The sequence below is a fragment of the Cynocephalus volans genome, chromosome 3 (genome assembly GCF_027409185.1).
Source record: "Cynocephalus volans isolate mCynVol1 chromosome 3, mCynVol1.pri, whole genome shotgun sequence".
NCBI lineage: Eukaryota > Metazoa > Chordata > Mammalia > Dermoptera > Cynocephalidae > Cynocephalus > Cynocephalus volans.
The window spans coordinates 105,113,442-105,134,234 of NC_084462.1; the positions used below are offsets into that span (position 1 = coordinate 105,113,442).

The window sequence follows — 20,793 nt, forward strand, 5'->3', positions numbered from 1 at the left end:
ACTCCACGACCCAGCAATTCCATTCTTGTGTCAATACTCTGAAACAATCATTTTCAAACTTTAGTGTATGTCAGAATCACTTGGACGGTTAAACACAGACTACTGGGCTCTTTCCCCAGAGTTTCAGATTCAATGAATCTGGGTGGGGGGCTGAGAATTTGCATTTCTCAACAGTTCCAGGGGATGCTGATGCTGTTGGTCTGGGGACCAGTCTTTAAGAACCATTGCTACAAAAGAAACTTTGCACTTACATATCAGGACATGTACAAGAATATTAACAGTGTAGTGCTTTGATAGCAAAAAAAAAGTAGAAACCCAAATATCCTTTAAAAGTAGGATGAATAAATTGTGGCATAATCATACAATAAGATATTACATAGCTATGAAACAAATGAGATGCAATCATGTAGAGGCACACAAGGGTTTCCAAAGTATCAGTGATGTTCTAGTTTTTAAGGCAGATGGATATTTCATGGGTGTTTTAATTAGTTTTTAAACTGTACACACATATTTTGCATACCTTTTTGTACATACTGCTTCTCTCTAGTTACCACCAAATGGCCATTTTTCTACTTTCTGGCCCTACATAGAATGTCACATCATCCCAGGACTAGAGCAAAAGAGAAAGAGTTATTGGGTCTCATTTCTACACTGCTTCTAACACTCACACACATCACCAACCCCCTCCCCAGTTGCTTTCAGCCATTGCTCAAGATATTTTTACACTCCCACAACCTCCTAATTACTCTTGTGTGACTGTAGGTCTCAAAATTTACACCCAAATCTGAATTCAGGACTCCACGTGTGGTCTGACTGATAAACAGTGTATTAAACGCTCTCTGGCTACCACAGGTTTCTGGGTGCAATTCAAGAAGAGTGTTTTTGCAACTATATTATAGTGGTTACTCATACTGACTTTATCTTATCTACTAAAGTTCCTAATAATTTTCATATATGATGTTGAAGATACAACTCAGAAAGTTAGCCTTTTTGGACCAAAAGAATGGACTTCAAAATTTTGTATCCGAATCAGCTCTTATAACTTCTTAGAGAGATGCTTTTCTGACATCCATTCCCTGAGGAGTCCTTTGCATTTCATATTCTTTATAAATTTAATGAGTCATCAAGATATTCAAGTCTCTGATCAAGAGTTGAACAGGACTGGACCAAGGACAAAGACCTGAGCCATATCACTAGGAGGCTTCCAAATTCATCAGTATTTGTTAATGTATTAGCAATCCAATTGGTTATTAATCCTCACTCACATTTCCCCATTTTTCCAAAAGGATATTAAGAGAAACTGTTACAAAATGTTCACTAGAATCTGAAGACAAACAGAATAGTGAGCTCTCTCTTGTTTTTCAGCAGAGTAACACTGTCAGAATCGTACTGATCTATCATCTCGGAGCATGGTGAGGTCCACCCCTAGAAGTGACTGAATGGGAAAATGGAAGAAAGCTGGTCTCCAGCAATTCTGTGGAGCTCCCATTCCTACCCTAGACTGTCCATTGCCAGAATTCTTTCAACTGGGAGACAAATGAACTATTTTGTACAAAGGGGAGAAAAAAGGGTATTACTTCAATAGATTAAAGTGATCCTAAAACCAAGAATCCAAGCCTGGAGATAATGAAGCAGACCAAACTACAGAGTTTTTTGGGTTTTTTTTTTCCAAACAAATTTAATTCTGCTCTAGCTCCAAAGAAGGTAAAGGGTCTGAATTTCAAAAAGTAAAAATTGCTCAAAAACCAAGCCATTAAAAAATTAAGCCCCCTCCCTTAGCAATAAATAACTGAACTGATATATACACATGAGGCTCAGGAAGGAGGCAAGAACAGGAAACTTGGGGGTCTCTGTCCCATGGCAAGATCCCAAAACTTATACCAATCCCATGCTCTTTGTTTAAAACATACAAAGCAGTGAAAGAGGCCAGGAGAGTGTTTAGCCCTGCAGGGAGGTGGAACATGATGACAGGAGAGAGAGAAGAGACACAAAGTGTCTTGTAGGGTGAGGAAGTGAAAGTCTTCTTTAAAAACATCCCCCCATCCCGGTTGAGTAACTGGTTGTGGCTGGTCCAGCTGCCAAGTGCCTTGAGCTTTTTGCCTCGCTCTGCTCCCTCCTTAGCACGCAATTCAGGGAAGGTCATTCACACTGCGGCCGCGATGCTACTGTGGCAGCAGCCTGGCTGCTGGAGCCCTGAGGCTTCCCATTCACTACTAGCAGGAGGGGCGTCTCCACACGAACACTGGAAAAGGAATAGTCCTAGAAAAGACAGACAGACAGAGGGCCATTACAGATCCTACGATGGAAAAAACTCCAGCACAGAGATACACCACCTGCGACTTTCTCCACCTCAGTATACCCACCCCCTTACCTCCATCTCAATTAGACAAAACTGAGCTAACAAAGGGGATGGAATTTTCCGAAGGTTTTCAGTCTTCAGAAGGAAAAATCTGGGGCAAGTAGGGTACCAATAGCGTCACTACAAGAATAGGACAGTTCTCAAAAAAGGCAGGTTCCTGTCACTGCTGAACAAAAGGATGCCACCAGCTCTCACAGACTCTGTTTCTCACAGTGTTTCTTGACAATTAACTAGACGATTATAGCAGCCAGCCAGAGCCAGTGCAAATTCTGAGAAACTCCCAAGTGTTTGTAAAACCCCATATTAATCTGCCAAATACAAATTAAAGTTATTTCTCGCTTTTATATCAAAAGGAAAAAACAGAATGTGTAACAGAATGTAAACATTTTCCTAATAACAGAAAAGATATCACTCACTTTACCAGTTCAAATGTATTTGAAGTTGTAAAACATGTTAAAATACCTTCATCCAAAAAATATTGTTCCACTGGGAGTGTGAATCAGACTCTTTTAAGTCAAGGTAAAGTAAAGAGTTCTCATAAATCAAGTTTTTTAAAAGTTTGACAGAAATACGGGCAAGTGATTAAAAAAAAAAAAACGGCAATTTTTAGAAGAAATATAGTCAATAAACACATGATAAAATGCTCAACCTCACCAATAATCAAAAAACCAAATTGAAACAGCCTTGTTGCAACATATTTCATGCAAAATTAGCAAATAATTTTTCAGAGGTTTCTACCCAGAGTTGAGAAGAAAACTACAGGGAAATAATTACTCGCATCCACTGCTGGTAATAGCAACTAACTGGCACAACCTTCCAAAAAATAATTTGGTAATATGTATGAAAAGCCTTAGAATTCTACATATCCTTTGGACCCAGATTCTACATTAGAAATTCATTTAAGGTAATAATCACGGATACAGGCAAGGATATAAAAATGTTTACTACAATACTTTTATAATAGGGAAAAACTGGGAATAGTCTAGATCTGGTGTCATCAAACTTCTTCTGTAAAGGGCCAGATAGTAAATATTTTAGGCTTTATGGGTCACAGAACAACTTACCCTCTGACACCGTAGTGCAAAAGAAGACACAGGAGACAATAAAAAAAATGAGTGTGGCTGTATTGCAATAAAGTTCTATTATGGTCACTGAAGTCTGAACTTCCAATAAGTTTCATATATTACAAAATATTATACTTCTGTCAATTTTTTTCATGTAAAATTACAGAAACCAGTCTTAGCTTACAGGCTATACAAAAACAGGCAGTGAGTCAGACTTGGTCAATGGGCCACAGGTTACTGACCCTGATCTAAGTGGTTAAAAAAAAAGTGGTTAAATATCTACTCTCATAAGGTTTTTGTGAGGATTGAACAAAACAATTGAGACAGTAAAACTCTTAGCACAGTGTTTAGCACTCAGTTAAGGGTTCAGTAAATGTTAACTATCATTACCATCTTCATCACCACTACTCTGTGTCTATTCAAAACAATGTCGTGGAATATGTAAAAACACGAGAAACTGTTCACAAACATTTGCATATAGTATCCCATTCATGATTAAACAATATGCATGTGAATATGTGTGCACATGAAAAGGAAAAAACTATTAATAGTAGTAATGTATGAATGATAATATTTCAGTATATTTTTAAATTTCTTTTTGCTTACCAGTAGTTTCCCTTATAGCAAATACACACACATGCAAAAAAAAATATATATATATATATATATATATATATATATATATATATTACACACACTGACATCTGAGGATACTCCAAAAAGTTTGTGGAAGTATTCGTCTCATCTTTTAATTCTACTTTTCCACAAACTTTCTGAAGTACCCTCATGTGTATTACTTTTATATCTATTTTTTAAAAAGAGAGAAGCTTGGTCCCACTTTCAGGACCTATGAATTGAAAGAGAATCCTGGCCATCACTCACCTTTCCCTTGTGCTGAATTTGGTGAAGCCGAAGTCTGGGCTCAGGGATGGCTACAGAATCCCCAATGAGCACTCCCCAGCTCTGCACCATATTATACACCATCACTGCATAGCAAGGTCCATCTGAATCTACCAGACCAAATGTACTGCCAGATTAAGATGGGTTAGGAGAGAGGGGAAAAAAAAGGTATGTGGGTAGGAAAGAAGAGCAGAAAAAGTGGTTTTTAAAATACGACCACAGGTTTGGATTCCCATACCAGCCACCAAACACACACACACACACACACACACACACACACACACACACACACACACACACACCTTCTTGGTTACTTATTTAGAAAACCTATGACAGGTAACATCATTCACTATGTACATCTGAGTCCTCATTTGTCTTAGATATTATACATAAATATACACAAGAATCCAAAATGTCACTCTGCCAAGAACTTAGGACATATGCACACTGAGGCCACTCAACAAATATTAATGATGAACTAGCCCAAAATACTGTAGTTGAATCCTGGTATATCAATTTAACTATCACACCCTTACCAAACCCTCTAACCATCACTGTTTAGTTTAATTCCACAAACTTTCACTGATTATTAGGTATGTGTCAAGCATCAGGCTTACCAGTAAGATACTAATCCAGCTATGAATGACTTATATAGTCTGGCAGGAGTCAGACAATAAAACCACCACTTACAGTACAGTGTGATAGATGCTAGAATACCTTTTCCTTTGTGCCAAATTCAGTAGACACAGATTGGGCTGTGGGAACCCACAGGAGATATGTCTAAATCAACACTGGAAAGCAGGGAAGGTTTCCTTGAGGAGGTGACCCTCAAAGTGAATCTTAAAGAATGAAAAATTAGCTAAGTTAAAACAGGAAAACTAATCCTCAATGGAAATTAAAAACAAAAAACTCTGGGTGAATAGGAACAGAGATCAACTTGGAAGGAGCATGAGGGAACTTTCTGGGGCAATGGTAAGATCTCTGAGTTTGGGTCACACAGGTGTATGCATTTCTCAAAACTTAGCAAATATACACTTAGATCTGTATACTTCATTGTATGTAAATTTTATATAAGTACTGTAAACAAAAACTGATCTCAGTGAATGATTGCATGCTGAAGTATTTAGAGGAAAGTATTGATCTCTACAATTTACTTTGAAATGCACCAAAAATAAGATGAAACAATGGATATGAATAGTAGGATAAATAAACTAAGTATAGTAAAATGTTAATGGTAGAATATAGGTGGTTGATTACACAGATATTAACTATAACATTCTTTCAACTTTGCAGTATGTCTGTCTATAAAATTTTTATAATTTTATAATCAAATGTTGGCAGGAAAAAAGTTAGCTATATCAAAAAGAAGCTGGAGGATGATCCAAGCAGAATAACTGTGTATAAGGCACAAAGGCATAAAAATAGCTGTTCTGAAACCTACAAAATAGTCTCATGGTTGGAACAAAGGGCACATGTGAGGAAGTGACAAAATATAATGAAAAGAGAGGCAGAGAGCAAATCATGAAGGACTTTGTATGCTAAGCTAAGCTAAGGAGTTTAAACTTTATCCCCAAGGCTACATAGGACCAGTAAGAGATTTTAAATAAGAAGTGGCAATGGTCAGATTTGTATCTGAGAAACATTCCTCTGGCAGTACTGTGGAACATTGGAGGAAAACCAGGGACTCAGGGAGACCTGTTTGGGAAAGTGATAAGGTAGCAGAGACAGAGAAGTAGGGACAAAGAGGCAAATCTATAGAATTTGGTGATTCCTCAATGCAGGAGAATGGAGAAGTCTAGAATGATGTCCAGAACTCTTAATTAAGTGACTGAGTGGAGAGGTGGTACCACTCACTCACAGGGAATCCAGGGAGGAGAAGCAGGTTTACAGAAAGACTAGGTAAGTAATTTTAACATTACTGTTAAACATTCAATGGAAGTAGGTTTACAGAGAAAGAATAGGTGAGCTAGACATTTCTGACTGAGCCCAGAGGCAGCTGGATATAGGCATCCAAGACCTGGAAATGAGGCTTGGGCTGGAGATATACCTGTGAGCAAACAGGAGGCAGCCAAAGCCTCAGGTTTATATGATATCACCAAGCTAGATGATTCATACTCCAGTCAAAGCCTCAGAATCCTTCTACACAGTATACCAGGCAGCCACTGACAAAGGATCAAAGTTGGCAATGATATGCCATCCTGGTATAGAGAGAAAAGAGGAAAGGAACAAAAACAGAGTTCTGAGAACCTAACATTTAGAAGTTGGGCAGAAAATATGGCCGGCCCGTGGCTCACTTGAGAGAGTGTGGTGCTGACGACACCAAGGCCACGGGTTCGGATCCCTATATAGGGATGGCCTGTTAGCTCACTTGGGAGAGCATTGTGCTGACAACACCAAGTCAAGGGTTAAGATCCCCTTATCGGTCATCTTTAAAAAAAAAAAAAAAAGAAGAAGTTGGGCAGAAAAAGAAAAACCAAGGAATGGCAAAATATTTGTTCTCAAGGTTCCCTAAAACCTACCTTTGTCTATATCCCTTTCTCATTCCTCTTGGCTCTAGGATCTGCTCTAGTTTTCTCAACTATCTTCTTGCTCTTCAACTCATCAAATACACGTATCTCTAGAAAATGCCATGAAGAAAGCTCAAACATGAAATGGGAACTGTAAGTATTTCAGTTTGGATAGAGCAGAAGGGATGTAAAAGGCAACAGTGAGAGATAAGTCAGAGTGTTATGAGGCCATGCAGTGGAAGCCTCTGGATCAGGCACCTAGAAAGACACTGGTGAGCCTAAGAGGGAAAATTTTGTTTTTCAGTAGAAAACAGAAAGAGGAAACCAGTCAACCAGGGATTAGAAAGTGAATGAAAGACCAAGGAGTGATGGCACTCACTAAACCCTAATTTTTCAAGATTTAAAAATCTTCTAAAGGAAAGGAATATTCTTAATTTGTTTCTTCTGCTGGACTTAAAGCACCCTTCGCCTGGGTCCTTTACATTTATTTTTCCTCACTCCCTGTAACACATATACTAGATGCTCAATCAATATTTGTTTAATGACATCTGAGACAATCTCCCCAACCAGGCCTTAAATTCTAACTCAAAGCTCATCTTCCAGAACTGCCTAAGCACACCAAAGTCCAAACAGGACTGAGAATCTGTCCCCCTTCAACTTCCGTGATCATGAAAACACAAAGGAGCAAGAGAATTTCAAGGTTTATGTCTGTCTTATAAAAAACATGTCCTGTCAAATTTCATACCTGAAGGTAGGAATCCACAAAGCACCAAACTCAGGGGAAAAAATGGGCAGTGACAGAATCTACAAAGGCCTCTGATCAAGAGATTGTTAGACAACACTTGCTCATGGGACAGTCACAGAAGGGAGTCATAAGTCACAAATCTGTGACCACTAACAGTGTCCCCAACTGCCAGAGAAAGACCAGGAAATGAGAGCAATTAGTTCAGAAGAGTGAAAAAGAGGAAAGGCAAGAGAAACTCACAAGGGGACTTTCTCCTCTGTGGTAAGGCTAAACACCACCTTTCCCAGGACCACGGCACCACTGTTCACACCCGGCTGTAGCGCACTCAGTGGCTTGAGCTCCAGCGTCACCTTCTGCCCTGAGGCTGACTGATAGTGCCCATCACCACAAGGGCCTAGATGGGCTGGACGCAAGCTTCCCAACATGCTTTGCAGCTTTTTGGTTTTTACCTTTCCCTGCAAAGGAAGAAGAAATAGATAAGAAACTGGAAACTAGTCACTCTCCTTAAGAGTCTAGTCCTTCCCTTTCACCCACCTCTATAGGGTCATTCCCACCTAAGCCTATTCCATTATTATTTTATTGATCCACAGCAGAATAAAAAGTAGGATTAAGCTCTTTAGACATCTTTACCTTGCTCTCCAGGAGGCTGGTTAATCTATCCAGGAATCCCAGGAGTTGTTGCTCTCGTTGCTGTGGCTCTGGCCAGGCAGGGTCCAGTGCTGCAGCCCAAGAGAAGCCATCCAGGGCCTCCCCATAATTCTCTTCATATTTATGTAACTGTACAAGAAGTAACCAAGAACCTCCCAATTATAAGTATAAATAAACAAAGTATGCCAAGGGAATAATGGCACAATGTGCTAGGAATCTAGAGAAATTGTGTTCCTCCCCAGTTATTTTCCTGTCCTATCATAAACAGCCTGAAAAGCCAACATGAACACAATCCCAAAAGTGGAATCATTTCTGAATGATTCCAAACTCTAAAATAGTTAAGTTGCACATATGGTCATTATATTTTTATATTAAATACTTAACACTTCAGAAGTCTTCTAAATTGTCCTCCCATTCTCTATGTACTTTTCCATCTCCTCAACCCCTTTTCCTTTCTCTCCAGTGACTCCACCTGATGCTGAAGTCAAATTGCGCTAGCTCTTCCTAGAAATAACTTGGCTTCCCTCTTGCAGTTTGTACCCACCCTTATTCCTATGTATACTCAGGCTAAGTGTACCCTCATTCCCTCTGTAGCCTCATAGGCTAAGACCTAGATGTCTTATTTATTTGACCTTTAGACAACTACCACCCCAAGGTCTTACCGTTGCCCTGTTTAGATGAAGGTCAGGATTGCTGGAAGCTTTCCTGTCAACCTTCTCCTATAACAGGATAAAAAGATCATCAGTGGATCCTGTCTCAATCTTAAGGGTGGCCATGCCCAACATGTATTAGACCTCCTCTCCCTAGAAAAATTGAAGTGTCTTTCTTATCAAAATGTTACCTGCACCCAAACTGTTACACAGTAACTGCTTCTGTAATATATTTCTTAGTCTCTAAAACCTCGGGGATGTAATGGTTCCTATATGTGTGAAACTTTAAAATATGATTACAGGATCCCCATACCAGCCAGCCACCAAAAAAAAAAAAAAAAAAAGGAAAAAATGATTATAATTTATCCAAGCAGTATTATAAAAATATGATGAGAAGAAATGTGGGAAAGCATTCTGATTAAAAAAAAAATTTTTTTTTTTAATAGTAAGATGCTGGTAAAAATGAAGAAAGCCTAGCCTAGGACAGAAATGATGCCAATTTAATACATTTCCTCTGCACATGAACCGGGCTCCAGACACATGCAAAATCATGTTTCTACATCCAAGTTCAAACACACATGGAAAGTCAAATTCTGGTTCTCTAATTAAAATATATGGCCAGAAACCACAGGACACTGCAAACAAATGTGCTGTGCAGAAACTGCTGGCTATGTTTATGACTATGCTCATTTCATTTTTTCAGTTCTATTCATTGCTTGGCACATTGCAAAAACACAAACATGAATTAAAATTGTTTAAATAGTTGGTTCAGGTATGCTTAAAAATGCAGGCTGCCACATGTTCTCACTCCTGTGTGGAAGCTAAAAAAGTTGATCTCATAGAAGTAGGGAGTAGAATAATGGTTACTAGAGGTTAGGGAGGGTTTGCAGGAGAGGGGATGGGGAGAGGGGTTAAGGAGAGGTTGGTTAATGTATACAAAATTACAGCCAGAAGTTCTAGTGTTCTAGTGCATTGCAGGGTGACTACAGGTAACAATAATTTATTATATATTTTCAAATAGCTAGCAGAGAGGAATTCGAATGTTCCCAACACAAAGAAATGATAAATGTTTGAAGTAACAGATATGCTAATTATCCTGATTTAATCATTACACGATATACATATATTGAAATATCACACTGTATCCCATAAATACGTACAATCATTGCATGTCAATTACAAATAATAATACAGCTTTGAGTGAAGAAATTAAGAGTTAAAAGCAACTATTCAGCAAACATAAAATTTATGAATACATCATATTATTTTTAAAATATAAACATTCACCAAATTAGGAAATTAGAGTAAAATATAATTCCTCTGTCTAAAAGTTAAAAAGCAATTCTCTACATCAAGGGAAGCAAGAAAGCAAAAGAAGAAAGGTAAATATGAAGGCTAAATAAAAAGTGCTCAGAAGGCCAGTGTGAACCTTCTAATAGTGAGTAATCAGGCACTCAAAGCCTGAAGAAAAGCTTTTATAAGTGTCTATAGATAGAATAATGGCTTGAAAGCCTTAGCAAAGCATGAGCTCTAGTGAATTAACTCCTAGGAAATGATGCATAATAGGCTACACGTTGTTTTCTCTTTTAACCTATGAAAAATCCAGAGCCATACTATCTAATAGATAATTTGGGGATAGCACTTAATTTACACTTCAGTATTACTGTTTTCAATTTTTCTTTAAAATAAATGTACACAAATATTAATAAGCATTATTTTAATAGACTTTTTTCTCATTAAAAAAGATGAACATGTTGAGGCCAGCTCTGTGACTCAGTTATACATGCCTATAAGAAACCTAGATAGCTCAAGGAGCTATCTAGCACCAAGACACTACACTGCAAGTGGTTCCTAACACTCAAGTTATAAGAAGAAATAAGTCACCTCTGCAGACACAGCTTTGGAAAACCACACACATTGGATCCCAGCAAATACTATCCACGCTGCTTGCTAAAGGGCCACAAAGAAAACTGAACGATGCTCTTGCTTCTGTTGCTGCCGCTATTAATCTGGCCTGGGTGACCAGAGTACTTACTGCTTGGGCATAGGCACTAAGGGCTTGCTGGGAGATCTTAGGGTTCTGGCCCGTATTGAAGTAAAGAGAAAGGTATGCATTCCCCAGAATATCTGAAAGAGAAACACAATGGTGGATCATCTCAGAGCCCAAGTTCAAGATAAGACCTATTCTGGTCACCCTTGAAAGTCTATTTGGAAGGCTCCACATCTGACCCAAAGCAAGGATGACACTATTTAGTATACCCAAAGTTCCACCAGGATAGAGAGACAAACATGGACCCTAAAGAAAAACTTGAACAGACTGCATGAAAGCCCTGCCTTGCTTTTGTGGAAACATAAGTCTCCTATCTTGGATTGAGAGATCCAAGAGTTCCTAAAATAGTAGTTCATCAGATTGCCTTTCAGACTTCTTCAAAACAAAGATGCCTGGCTTTGCCATCAGTCAGACTCAATATATAGGTTGCAGATGATACTGGTATGTAGCCATGGTTGAGAACCACTGCTCTAGAAACTTGTTGGAAATCTTTTGAGAGCACTCACACCAAGAGTGGCCATCATGGACGTCCATTTGCACAGCCAACTTAGCCTGCCGGACACTGTCCATGACATGATGAGAATGTTCATCTCCAGTGTCAGCCCGTAGTTGCCGAAGCACCATTGACAGATTTTGCAGGGAGACTTTGTTCTTGCACTGCAAAGAGAGAAGACATTTATTCCACCTTCCTGACCCTACCACCCCTTTTCAGATCTATTCTGACCTCAACCTTCTCCTAAATCGAATTCATCTTAATTCTTGCTGCCATCTACTCTTGGACCCCCATCTACAAGGATCAGCTTTTTTGCTCACTTTTCTTCACTTCTCATCTACCCCTGAACCTGATCCCATCACCTTCTTCCTTTTTCAGTCCCCTGTCCCTATTTTCCTTATCCAGGTCTATTCCCCCATCCTTCCTCCCTTCTGATTCTGTTCTCCTACTTCAAATTCAGTTCTACTCTGGTATTCATGTCCCAGGGAAATTCATAGAACCAAAGGAATCCCGTCCTTCCCATCTGTGTTTTCTAAGGAGATAGTGAGTGGCTCACATGGGTGAGGGCTCCTGAGAAGCAGGTGCGAGCAGCAGCAACATCCCCTTTCTTCCAGTACACCTCACCCAGCTGGTTCCAAGCTTCCACTAGCTTGGGATCCAGCTTCACAGCCTTTGATAGAAGCTCCTCAGCCTTAGGGCTGTAGTCGGGAGTCACATTCAGTGCTTTCCCAGTTAGCATTAGAACCTGTGCCTCACCCTGGGCAGAACCTAGGAGAAAGGCAAAAAGATAAGGGAAAGTGAAAAAAACAAGGCAGTCTTACAGTTAAAGACCAGGGCACTGTCTCTCAAGGAATAACTGCATGCCATTTCTCAGAATGAAAAGAGTTAAGGAAAACCTTTATCAAGAAACCATTTAAGGGCCAGCCCATGGCTCACTCGGGAGAGTGTGGTGCTGATAACACCAAGGCCACGGGTTCAGACCCTTATATAGGAATGGCCGGTTAGCTCACTTGGGAGAGCGTGGTGCTGACAACACCAAGTCAAGGGTTAAGATCCCCTTACCGGTCATCTTTAAAAAAAAAAAAAAAAGAAAGAAACCATTTATTAAAAGCTTACCACAAGCAGAGTACTATGTTAGGTAACTGAGTAACACAGAAAGCACTATTTTTACCCTGGAGGGACTGACAATCTGGTGGAGAAGACAAAGCATATACATGTAAACTTAAAACAATGAAAAGGATACACCCAATGAATGGATTTTAAAAAGTCAGGAGAAGAACAGAAAACACAAGACCCTCCTGGTTAGAAAACGATATAAGCAAAGACATAGAAACAGAAATACATGTGGCATGTTCACAGGAGAATGTACGGTGCCACCAGGATGAAACAAAAAGTTCTTCTAAAGATGAGGTTAGGGCTAGCCAGTTAGCTCAGTTGGTTAGAGAGCAGCATCGCAACACCAAGGTCAAGGGTTCAGATCCCCATACTGGCCAGCCGCAAAAAAACAGAACAAAAAACAAAGATGAGGCTAAAGAATAAAACAATGGAGACTTGAAAGTTAAGGGGTTAGACTTCAGTCAGTCAATAGGAGAAATCTTTAAAGATACTTGAGCAAAAAGGTAGACAAGAGGATAAGATTAAATGCATGAAGTAATAATTTAGACAATCATGGCCATGGTCATTACATGAGGATACTTCAAAAAGTTCATGGAAAGAGTCATATTATCTTTTAATTCTATTTTTCCATGAACTTTTTGAAGTACACTCATATAAATTGATTTGGAAGTAAAAGAAATTAGAAGCAGAAAGTTCAATCAAGATTACTGCAATAGTTCAAGCAACAAGTATCGTCTTTTATTTCATGTCATTCATATAATCAAACTTTAGGAAAAGTAGTTTGGGAATGAAAGGTTACCATCCCTCACAGAGGCCCTTACAAGATATAGTCTATTGTACCATCCTATAGCAGCCACAAATATGATACCAAAGGCACAGAGCAAAACTCTATCATATTTCAGTGAAGGGCAGGAGGTTGCACACTCTTCAGGGCTCATACCCACTACTTCCTTCATCTGCTGCAAGGTCTTCTCCATCTCCTCCCGCACATCCTGCTGCTTTCTCCCAGCATTCTCAACACTGTGTGTCTCAAAATAGCAGTCTCGAAATGAATACAGCTGATCAACCAGTTCCTAGGAAGCATAAGAATAGTATCACTAAGTGAAAAGAACATCATCAAACAAGAAAATGTTCAATTAGCCAGTCATACCAGCTCCTGGCCTAGAAATACCAATTCCCTTATCTCACCTACTATAGCAGGCATGTGAGCAGTCTACCAAAATGACACAGATCATGAGGAAAAGCAACCAGTGCTCACTCTCATGGTCCCAAGTTGTCCCATGCCAGTCTCTGCACCATAATGATGGTGCTGTCTTCCCCAGCCCCAGCAGGACTTCCAATATGACTTAAGCACTTCATGTACCACAGGAGGTAAACACTTTACAACTTGAGATAAACCAAAAGCTAGTAAGACCATCCTATCTGGTTGTGGTCCCCAAAGAATAAACTTTGAAATTTACCCTTAAAACTGGTTTTCCTAACAAAAACAATTTTGTCCCTGATTTTTCCTATACTGATATTTGAAAATACAACGTGACCCTTGTGAATATGATAAACATGTAAAAAAGTCATGGTTTTCCACCACAAACAGACCAATTTGTCCTCACAAAACTTAATTTCCACTGTAACTATTGAAGGTGGGAAATTCTATTATGATAATTGAAAGGGTGAGGCTTTGAAGAGGTGATTAGATTGTGAGGACCCTGCCATAATGAATGGTTTAATGGTGGTCATATGCATGGTTCTGAGGGCTTTAAAAGGAGAGTGCATGAGGAGCTATCTCTCTCTGCTCCGCTAGTCTCACCATGTGAGATCCTGCATTGCCAAAGTCACCACCAAAGAAGGTCCTCACCATAAGCATTCCCTGGACTTTGGGCTTTCAAGCCTCTGAAACTAAATGCAATAAATTTCGTTTTCTTATAAATTACCCAGATCCAGGTATTATGTTGCAAGCAACAGAAACAGACAAATACAGAAAATTGGTACAGAGAAGTGGGCTGTTGCTTATAACAATACTTGAAAATGTGCAAGTGGCTTCAGAACTGGGTGCTGAGGAAAGGCTGGAAGAATTTGAAGGAGCAGGCTAGAAAAATCCTAGCTGCTGGTGCGAGTTTAGGAGACAAGAATACTAAGGAAAGTTTGGAACTTCTTAAGACTGGTTAAATAATTGCAAACAGACTATTCTCAGAAACATGCACTGTAAAGACCATTCTGAGGTCTCAGATGGAAATAAGTAGTTTATTGGAAACTGAGGCAAAGATCGCCCTTGCTATGAACTGCAAGGAACTTGACTGCATTCCGTTCATGCCCAAAAGTTTTAATGAATGGGGGGCTTCAAGGTGCTAACCTCGTGTATTTGGCAGAAGAAATTTCTAAGCAGCAAAACATTCAGGAAGCTGCATGGCTACTTGTAACAGCCTACACTGAGTTATGGCAGCAAAGGCATGACATAAAGCCAGAGTTTGAAAGGGAAGCAGAGCATGAAAATTAAGAAAACTTGCAGCCTAGCCATGTGATAGAGAAGCAGAAAGCACTTTCAGGAGAAAAAAGCAAGGGTGTAGCTCAGTGACTGTTTGGTAAAAAGATTAGTACAGAAGAAAGGGAAGAAGAGCATAAAGATTCAGAAAGTTTGCAGCAGCCTGGTCATGTGGTTGAGAATGACAGAAAGGCCTTGAAAGCATTTCAGAGGTCTTCAAGGCTGACTTCCATTACAGACTCGGAGGCCTAAGAAGACAGAATGGTCTTAGGGAACAGGCTCAAGGCACCCTCCTGGGCTGCCCAGGGTGTTGGGAAAATAGAATAATTTAATCAGGTCCCCTAACCTTAGATATGGTTGGGGGTGGCGCAGTGCATTCTTTGTAAATGTTGTGGAGTTAGTGCACATGCGTGGCGCCGCCACCTTGGCTGGCATCTGCCTCAGGCATCCACACCATGCAGCCATGCTCTCCAACCTACGGCTTTCAAGGACCTGTTTGCCAGTTGCCTAGCTCATAGAACTGCATGTGAGGGGTCTGGTGACCTAGCCTGGCATGTGAGGGGTCTGGTGAGTGTGAAGGGTTTGTGACCCAGTCTGGACAACTGATATGAGGAGTCTGTGAGCTCTGGACCCAGCCCTAGTCGACAATTGGCCCAGTCGACAGGATTACAGGCAGGTAAAAGAGCTCGACACAGAGCCACTTCTGAATGCTGGTCCCAAACCAACACTCCAGCTGCTTCAGCTGCTCCAGACATGGCTAAATTGGACCCAAGTGTGGCTAGACCCACAGCTTTGGAAAACACAGCAAGAAGCCTTGGCAGTGTCCACATGTTGTTAGATCAGCAGGCTCGCAGAATGCCAGAGCTGTGAAGGCTTAGGAGCCTCCACCCCGATTTCAAAGAATGTATGGAAAAGCCTGGGGACCCTGGAAGAGATCTATCATGGGATGGAATAATCGCAGACCCCCTTTGCTAGAGCGAGCCAAGTGGAAATGTGGGGTTGGAATTGCAGCAGAGAAACCTTAACATCACAATGTCTCACTCTGTGAGAGTGGGACCTCCCAGATTTGTGGAGCTGCCAGAGTGGAACACCAGCCTGGGAGAGCTGAAATGTGGCCTGAGACCAGGAAAGCCATAGGAGTGGAGCTGCCCAAGGACTTGGGGGCCCAACCCCCACACCAGCATGCAGAGGATGTCAAACATGGAGTCAAGGTACATGATTTAGCAGTCTTAAGATTTAATGCCTGCCCTGCTGGGTTTCAGACTTATTTGGGATGTTACCCCTTTCTTTTAGACTATTTCTCCCTTTTTGAATGGGAATATGTACCCTATGCTTGTCCCACCACTGTATCTTGGCAGCGGCCAACTTGTTTTGATTTCACAGATGGAACCTTTAGACTTTGGACTTTTGGGTTAAAACAAGGTGAGACTTTGGGAATGAAATGAATGTATTTGTATGTGAAAAGGACTTGAGTTTTGGCAGGCCAGGGCAGAGTGCCTTAGATTAATGTCCCCCCAAAACTTAATTTCCACTGTAATTGTTGAGGGTGGGAAATCCTATTATGATAATTGAAAGGTGGGGCCTTGAAGAAGTGATTAGTTTGTGAGGACCCTGCCATAGTGAATGATTTAATGGTGCTCATGGGTGTGGTTCTGAGGGCTTTAAAAAGAGAGCCCACAAGGAGTTATCTCTCTCTCTGCTCCATCGTTTTCACTGTGTGAGACCCTGCGTTGCCAAAGTCACCACCAAAAAAGGCCCTCGCCATAAGTGTTCTCTGGATTTTGGACTTCCCAGCCTCCAAAACTGTAAAAAATAAATTTTGTTTTCTTATAAATTACCCAATTCTAGGTATTGTATTATAAGCAACAGAAATGAACTAACACAGTAACCGTGGTATTTTTGCACGATTTTATTTCTTTAAATGCTTGTTGTGTTTTATAGGTTTTTTGCTTTGTTTTGTTTGATTTTTTTTTTGTCAAGTCATCTGCTGGCTCTCTTGCATTTTTGCAAGTAAATGTTCTCTTTCCTCTTTTAAATGTCTCTGAGTCTTCCTATGATACCAGGGAAAGCTTTTCTTTCTTTTTTTTTTTTTTTAAAAAAAGGATGACCGGGGCCGGCCCATGGCTCACTCGGGAGAGTGCGGTGCTGATAACACCAAGGCCACAGGTTCGGATCCTATACAGAGATGGCCAGTTGGCTCACTGGCTGAGCGTGGTGCTGACCACACCAAGTCAAGGGTTAAGATCCCCTTACCGGTCAACTTTAAAAAAAAAAAAAAAAAAATAGGATGACTGGTAAGGGGTTCCCAACCCTTGACTTGGTGTGGTCAGCACCACACTCTCCCATGAGAGCCAACCAGCCATCCCTATATAGGATCTGAACCCGTGTCCTTGGTGTTATCAGCACCACACTCTCCCGAGTGAACCACAGGCTGGCCCTAGGGAAAGCTTTTCTATTATCTATTCTCCTGAAACTGAATAGCAGCAGAAACATATAATCCAATACTATCAAGTCTTATCAACTACCTCTAGGGCACACCCTAAATTCATCCACCTCTCTCCATCCCACTATGACCATCCTGGACTAAATCAGCTTCTTTTCTTGACTGGCCTGTTGCAATAGCTTCTTAATTGGTCATCTTGCTCCTACTCTCTCCCATTCCCCTCACTGTAGTGGGGCTTACCTTATAAAAATTTACATATCACAAACCCTCAAATAGTTTCCCGTTGCAAATACAATTAAAATCCAACTCCTTACTGCAGCCTAGAAGACCGTATGATCTCACCTCCCACCATCCACCTTTCCACCAACTTCACTTTTTACCACTCTCCCTCCTATACTACTCAAGCTGCACTGGCCTTCATTCAGTTTCTCAAACCTGTGAAGCCCACCCCCCTGTAAGGACTTTACACATGACTTTCCCTATGCCTGGACACTCTTTCCCCAGATCTCTGCATGACTCATTCCTCATCATTTAGATCTCAACTCAAATATCAGCTTCTAAAGAGGCTTTTCCTAACTACCCAAACCAAAGTAACCCCTTTCTCCCCTCCCCCACTGTTAAATCACACTCTTATTTTTCTTCAAATATTTATCATTTGAAATTCTGTGGCCTAGGGCCAGCCCGTGGCTCACTTGGGAGAGTGTGGTGCTGATCACACCAAAGCCGAGGGTTCGGATCCCCTTACCGGGCATCTTTTTAAAAAAAAGAAAAAAGAAGAAATCTCGCCAATGTTTAAACTTTTGCATTAGATGCCTTTAAGAAGTTACAAGCCTGCAATTGTTCTAATGTTTATATTCTGTTGTCTTAAAGTCTTAGAACATAAAGAAATGAGTTTCTGAGGTTTGCGGAAAATCTTGAGTCATTAGAAGATGGTAAAGAACCAATCAACTAGTTAACTCCTACCTATCAAGTAGAAAAGACTAGCCCTAGTCAGAAGGACAGTCACCTGTGGACTAGGTGGAGTCTAAACCCCTCAGCATCAGACCCCAAACTGGGATTACAGTGTTCAAAAAAATCAAAACCGTTACTCATAAAGGGAGTAACCAGGATACTTGTGGTGCAGGCCATTACTGTGATTGTTGCCAATTTCAAAGTAGAAAGGTGTTAAAGAAACGGCCTTTGCGGGGATCAAAACATATGCTAACAGTTCATGCAGATCTGCCATACACAGTATACGCTATTTGCAATAAATGAACCGAGGAAAAAATTTCCTAAGAATGTACATGAATAAAGTTAGGAGCGACAAATCCCGTACCATACAGTACTGAAATTAAGTGCAGTCAGGTCAGCAGCAGGTCCCAACACACCGGCTGCGCCCTCCCGCTGGCGAGGTAGGCTCCCCTCCCTGGCTGCAGCTGCACCCTCAGTTGTTATAGTAACCGCACAGACGCCTACACAGCGTCTTGTATGTGCTAAGGAATTCGCAGGCACCGCATAAACTGGACTTCCTGCTTCTTCCCGAATAACAAAAGCAAATACAGATTTTAATCTATGGCCTCACCTGCAATTTCTGCAAGATCCTCTTGACTTCCTCCTCTTCCTCAGCCATCATTTCCCAGCTACTCTTGGCTTCTCCGCCCCCAACTTTATAACGACAGAGACTTATACCCACGCCCATCGTGGAGCCACAGCGACATCTAGGGCTCTGGAGGATTACCTACAGCTGAAGTGCTTTGCTCTTAATCAACGTAACCCAATTCCTATAGCAGAGGAGATGGTCTATAGTTGCTTTTGTGAGTTCATAAACTTGTTTCTTTCCCAAATCCTGAAAACAAAATGTTCTCGGTTTCATATCTTCTACTTATTTATACCAAGATTATAATGCCCCCAGAGAAGAGAGGTTAAGACAGTAAATGCCCATGTTATGTTTAAAATTTTGAAGGGAATGTGGTACAATGGTATCTTACCTGAATCTTTTACAAACTTTGCAATGATTTTCTATATATGAATAATTTTATCATTTTGAACACACTATCCTAATAAATCTACTACACTTGGGATGCTGTATAGTAATAATGCTTACATATTCGTAAACTATATCCAGAAGGCTACATGGGAAACAATGTCTCTGAAGATGGAAACAGGGGGACTGGGAGTTGTGGGTGAACGAAGAAAATTCTTTTCACTAGGTAGTCTTTTGAATTTTTTACCATGTATGTGTATTACCAATTCAAAAAAAAAAAAAACCACAATTTTTAAGTAAAAAATTATTTAATTCTACATAGACTATATCTGGAAAGAGACACAAGACACTGGCAAAAATAATTGTTTCCAAAGAGCAGAAGTGAGTGGGCTGGGGGACAGGGGTAAAAGAGAGACTTTTCACTCTGTGCCTTTTAAGACCTTTTGAATTTGTACCATGTGAATGTATTAAACTCTTGAATACATTTTTTAAAGTAGCATGTAATATTCTTTACTTTTTTTAGTTTTAATTATAGCTTACTTGTACTTCAAACTGATTCTGTGAACCTAATAAAGAAGCAAACATTCAAAGCAGAAATGATGAATATACATAAAGTCATTTCCTCAAGCCATTTTCCAACAAACTATAAACTGCATAGGGAAAGAAAATACCTTGTACTGTAATCTATAAAATCTGTCTCAAAAGCTGTAAAATAGGAAAGGATGTTTGAAAACTTTTAAGTCAAGATTTTTTATCTTTTCTTAGACAACATTTTAACTTTGGGGAATAGTAAAAAGAAAACTTGAAGAGATTTTAGACTCTATACTCCTAAGGAAGAAAACATTACTTGCTTGTTGTTCAATTACGTAAAGCAGGGGTATTTACTTGCCTTTCTATAATGACTAAATATAAATTATCCTCAAATTATTTTAGTATGACTTTTATTACCTAAAAATAATTTAAAGTAATTCCATTGTAATTCATCCCAAACCAATAAGAATCAATCATAAAATTTAAGAGTTAGAAAACTCTTATTAAGTTATAAGGATAACTTAATTCAATACCTCAGTTTACAAATATACAAACTAAGGTCCAGAAAATTTAAACTCAAACTCGCACAACCAATATATTGAAAAAACCATAACTAGAACCCAGATGTTCTGCTTCCCCCACCAGTAAGCTTTCAAGTCTTGCTGCTAACAGGACATAAAATTACTGAGAATGTCTTTCAAATTTCTTTCTTGGCTCTACATTTTAAATAATTCAACACAGTAGCAATTAAGCATAATTTCTGTAATAGCAGTCAGAAATGCTCACTATTTAACAAAGGAAAAGAAGGAATAAATCTTTGATATTATTTTAATTAATATAATCTCTTG

At 39.9% G+C, this 20,793-nt stretch overlaps 1 protein-coding gene across 1 annotated transcript; it reads right to left on the reverse strand.

Moving 5' to 3' along the window:
* Window positions 1-1,687: 1,687 nt before the first annotated feature.
* Window positions 1,688-19,084, reverse strand: TTC5 (tetratricopeptide repeat domain 5). Its single transcript, XM_063091060.1, has 10 exons — window positions 19,013-19,084; window positions 13,473-13,605; window positions 11,973-12,184; window positions 11,430-11,580; window positions 10,909-11,000; window positions 8,886-8,942; window positions 8,206-8,352; window positions 7,816-8,030; window positions 4,306-4,450; window positions 1,688-2,259 (listed from the first exon to the last, which is right to left on the reverse strand). Exons 1-10 carry the CDS (start codon window positions 19,061-19,063, stop codon window positions 2,140-2,142), a joined length of 1,323 nt encoding a protein of 440 aa, XP_062947130.1. The 5' UTR covers window positions 19,064-19,084; the 3' UTR covers window positions 1,688-2,139.
* Window positions 19,085-20,793: the final 1,709 nt, after the last annotated feature.